The 3,010-nt window shown below is 46.9% G+C and overlaps 1 protein-coding gene across 1 annotated transcript; it reads left to right on the top strand.

Moving 5' to 3' along the window:
* Nucleotides 1-754: 754 nt before the first annotated feature.
* LOC114661745 (claudin-4-like) lies at nt 755-1,977 on the top strand. Its single transcript, XM_028814928.2, has one exon. It carries the CDS (start codon nt 1,223-1,225, stop codon nt 1,865-1,867), a length of 645 nt encoding a protein of 214 aa, XP_028670761.1. The 5' UTR covers nt 755-1,222; the 3' UTR covers nt 1,868-1,977.
* The last annotated feature ends 1,033 nt before the right edge of the window (nt 1,978-3,010 follow it).

Raw genomic sequence — 3,010 nt, 5'->3', positions numbered from 1 at the left:
TCCTCCTCTGATGTTTGACCCCCTGGGATCTTCGGTTTATCCAGCAGCGCCACAGCAGACAATCTCTCGACGAGGTGGCTGAGGGCTGCCATCACTCCCAGGACTGCCAGGTGTTGTGTGCCGACTACCTGAACTTCTTTTGGACTCCTGAATTCTCTGAGGCGGCTCTCAAAGACCCCCAGACCGACTCGTCCATGGACTTTCCTCTTGGGGCTCCTCAGGCTCACCCCGATATCCTTCCACAACCCTTTCGTTCCTTCCTCTGAATGGGATATCTCGTATTGATGATGTTTCTAAACGTCGTACTTCATTCTTTCTTTCGCCTCATTTAACTCTTTAACATCCGCAGTACATTAGTCATTTTGCGTTACCAATCCTGCAGCACAAACTGAAAAGAAGACACAAACAAAGAAACAGCAACGTTTTGGTTGAAGACTTTAAAGAGGCAGAGGGAATTTGCAGGGGAATCCATGGGAATCACATCCTTGAAATCCCCGGGAAAAAAACATTAACTAAATCAAATAACTGCATGCCTCCGTATCAATCTTATCATCCTTTGTAGTTAATATTTAAATATAAAATACTCAGTACATGTAATCGGAAAAGAGCAAAAAGGCAAAAATGACAAAAACGGTTCTGTTATTTTAAGCAAGTGAAGCTTTCTGATTTTTTCTTTCTCTGGAAGGCAATTCATGGTTTTAAAGATAACATCAGCGAAATAGAAATAAATAATTTATTTCTTATTATTGTTATTACAGAAAAAGCAAATATATTCATATTGTATATTTATTATATTTATTTTAGGGAAACGTCAAATACCCTTTACATGTTTTATAATTCAAAACCATATTATTAGGCGTAACACCATATGGTATTTTGATTAAAACTTTTTTTTATATTAGAAAACTGTGAGGGACACAATTAATAACAGCCTTTAATTTCTAGTGTTATTACAAACCAGAAATAATTACTAAGTAAGAATATTTAGAGAGAAGGGAAAGGTAACTGCTTTAGTTTTGCGTCAATTTTGTCTGAGGCTGAAGTTTTTGTTATGTTTTATTCTAATATTACGATTCGTTCATTTTTAACTTTAACCTTAATATTCCATAATTTATAATCCGTGACTGCAGTAAAAGCCCCAAACGAACGTCCCGGCTGTCAATCTGCGCCCTGCTCACTGCTCTCCTTCACCTGATTGGCTCTTTGAACTGCCACTCCCAGCATGGCGGCCACTGGGCTGCAGCTCCTGGGTTTGTTCCTGTGCATTACAGGTTGGCTGGGCGGGGCCATCACTTGCGCCCTCCCCATGTGGCGGGTTACCGCCTTCATTGGTAACAACATTGTGGTAGCGCAGACCACCTGGGAGGGTCTGTGGATGAGCTGCATCGTGCAGAGCACCGGCGAATTCCAATGTAAGATGTACGACTCCATGCTGGCCCTGAGCCAGGGGGTGCAGGCGGCCCGGGCGCTCACCGTCATCTCCGTCCTGCTCTCCATCCTGGCCCTCATGCTAGGAGTGGTGGGGGCGAAGTGCACCAACTGCATGAGGGAGGGCATCCTGAAAACGCGCATCATCATAGCGGCCGGGACCCTGTATGGCATCGCCGGCTTTCTATACCTCATCCCCGTCTGCTGGACTGCGAACACGATAATCAAGGACTTCTACAATCCCGCCGTGCCCGCGGTCAAGAAGAGGGAGCTGGGGCCTGCGCTCTACTTCGGCTGGGCGGCATCCGCGCTGCTGCTGCTCGGGGCGGTCCTGCTGTGCAGCGGCTCCACGGGGCCGTCGCCCAACTACAGCAGCCAGCACAGCAGCCCCCGACACGGAGCCACGCTGCCAGCTGAGCAGGTCAAGGGCTACGTGTAGGTTACCGGCCGGTCCTCGGGGCTGGCCGGACCACCTCAGGGTCAGGGAGGATCAAGTACCAATCAGGCTGGGCAGACAACAGCACAATGGATACTGGGGTGGCCACACGGTCACACCACACGGGGGGCATTTTTTCCTTTTGTTTGCAGCTGATTATGATAACGAAATATAAAACATGCTGGTGGGAGAGTCTGACCTGCTGGACACGGGGGAGCAGGCCAGGCAGACACGAGAAGAACTTCCAGCAAGGCAGGACTTTTCTCTCGGTGTCCATTTCCTTTGGGCACAATTAGAACTGACCTATGGGGGCAGCACCCCTCTGTTGTGATTATTACTGAACTCGCAACTAAATGAAATTCCTGAATTTAACTAACTGCTTCTAATCCATTATTATGAGGGGGGGTGTGGGGTGGAGGGGGGGGGGGGGGGGGTCTGATGGGACCCTGCACTGCTAGTCTGTCTGTACTCAACCTTCAATAAACACCTGAAACCTTTAAACAGCCTGAGTGCCCTCTTACTGGACTTAAAGGGTGGGGGGACAGGGGGCAAATAAAATTACAATATAAAGTGAGAAAGAACAACAGTAAGAGTAAAAAATAAAGACATTTAGATTACAGCAAAACATACAAAAAGAAAAGCCAAGCGGCAGATGGCAAAAGAAAATGAAACGGGAAGAACTGAGAAAAGTAAAAAAAGACAGATGGATATGTAGGTATGAAAGGCGCTATATAAGATGTAAAGGTACATCAAGTATGAAGAAAGGTATTAGTAGAGAAGGACGTGAAAGACACCATGGGATAGACAGACAGGTTACAGATATGTCACTTACTAGCCCACTTAGCCCAGACTGGGGTCACACAGGGTGTTGGGGTCAATCCAGCTAACACAGGGCTCAAGGCAGGAACAAACGCTGAACACACACACAATACGAACACACACACACACACACACACTAGGGCCAATTGAGCATTGACAATCACAAAACATGCATGTATTTGGACAGTAGGAGGAAACTGCAACACGCAGGAGAAACTCGTACACATGGGAAAGACATGTAAACACCACCCAAGGAAAGACCCCGGGACACAATCCCAGGTCTCCACTGTACCACCGTGTCACCCTACACAATTATATACAGCAGAA

This window comes from Erpetoichthys calabaricus, chromosome 12 (assembly GCF_900747795.2).
Source record: "Erpetoichthys calabaricus chromosome 12, fErpCal1.3, whole genome shotgun sequence".
NCBI lineage: Eukaryota > Metazoa > Chordata > Cladistia > Polypteriformes > Polypteridae > Erpetoichthys > Erpetoichthys calabaricus.
This window is presented reverse-complemented; position numbering and strand designations above follow the sequence as displayed.

Excerpts from the sequence above, each read along its gene's own strand:
- LOC114661745 (XM_028814928.2), top strand. The coding sequence starts at position 1,223 with ATGGCGGCCACTGGGCTGCAGCTCCTGGGTTTGTTCCTGTGCATTACA.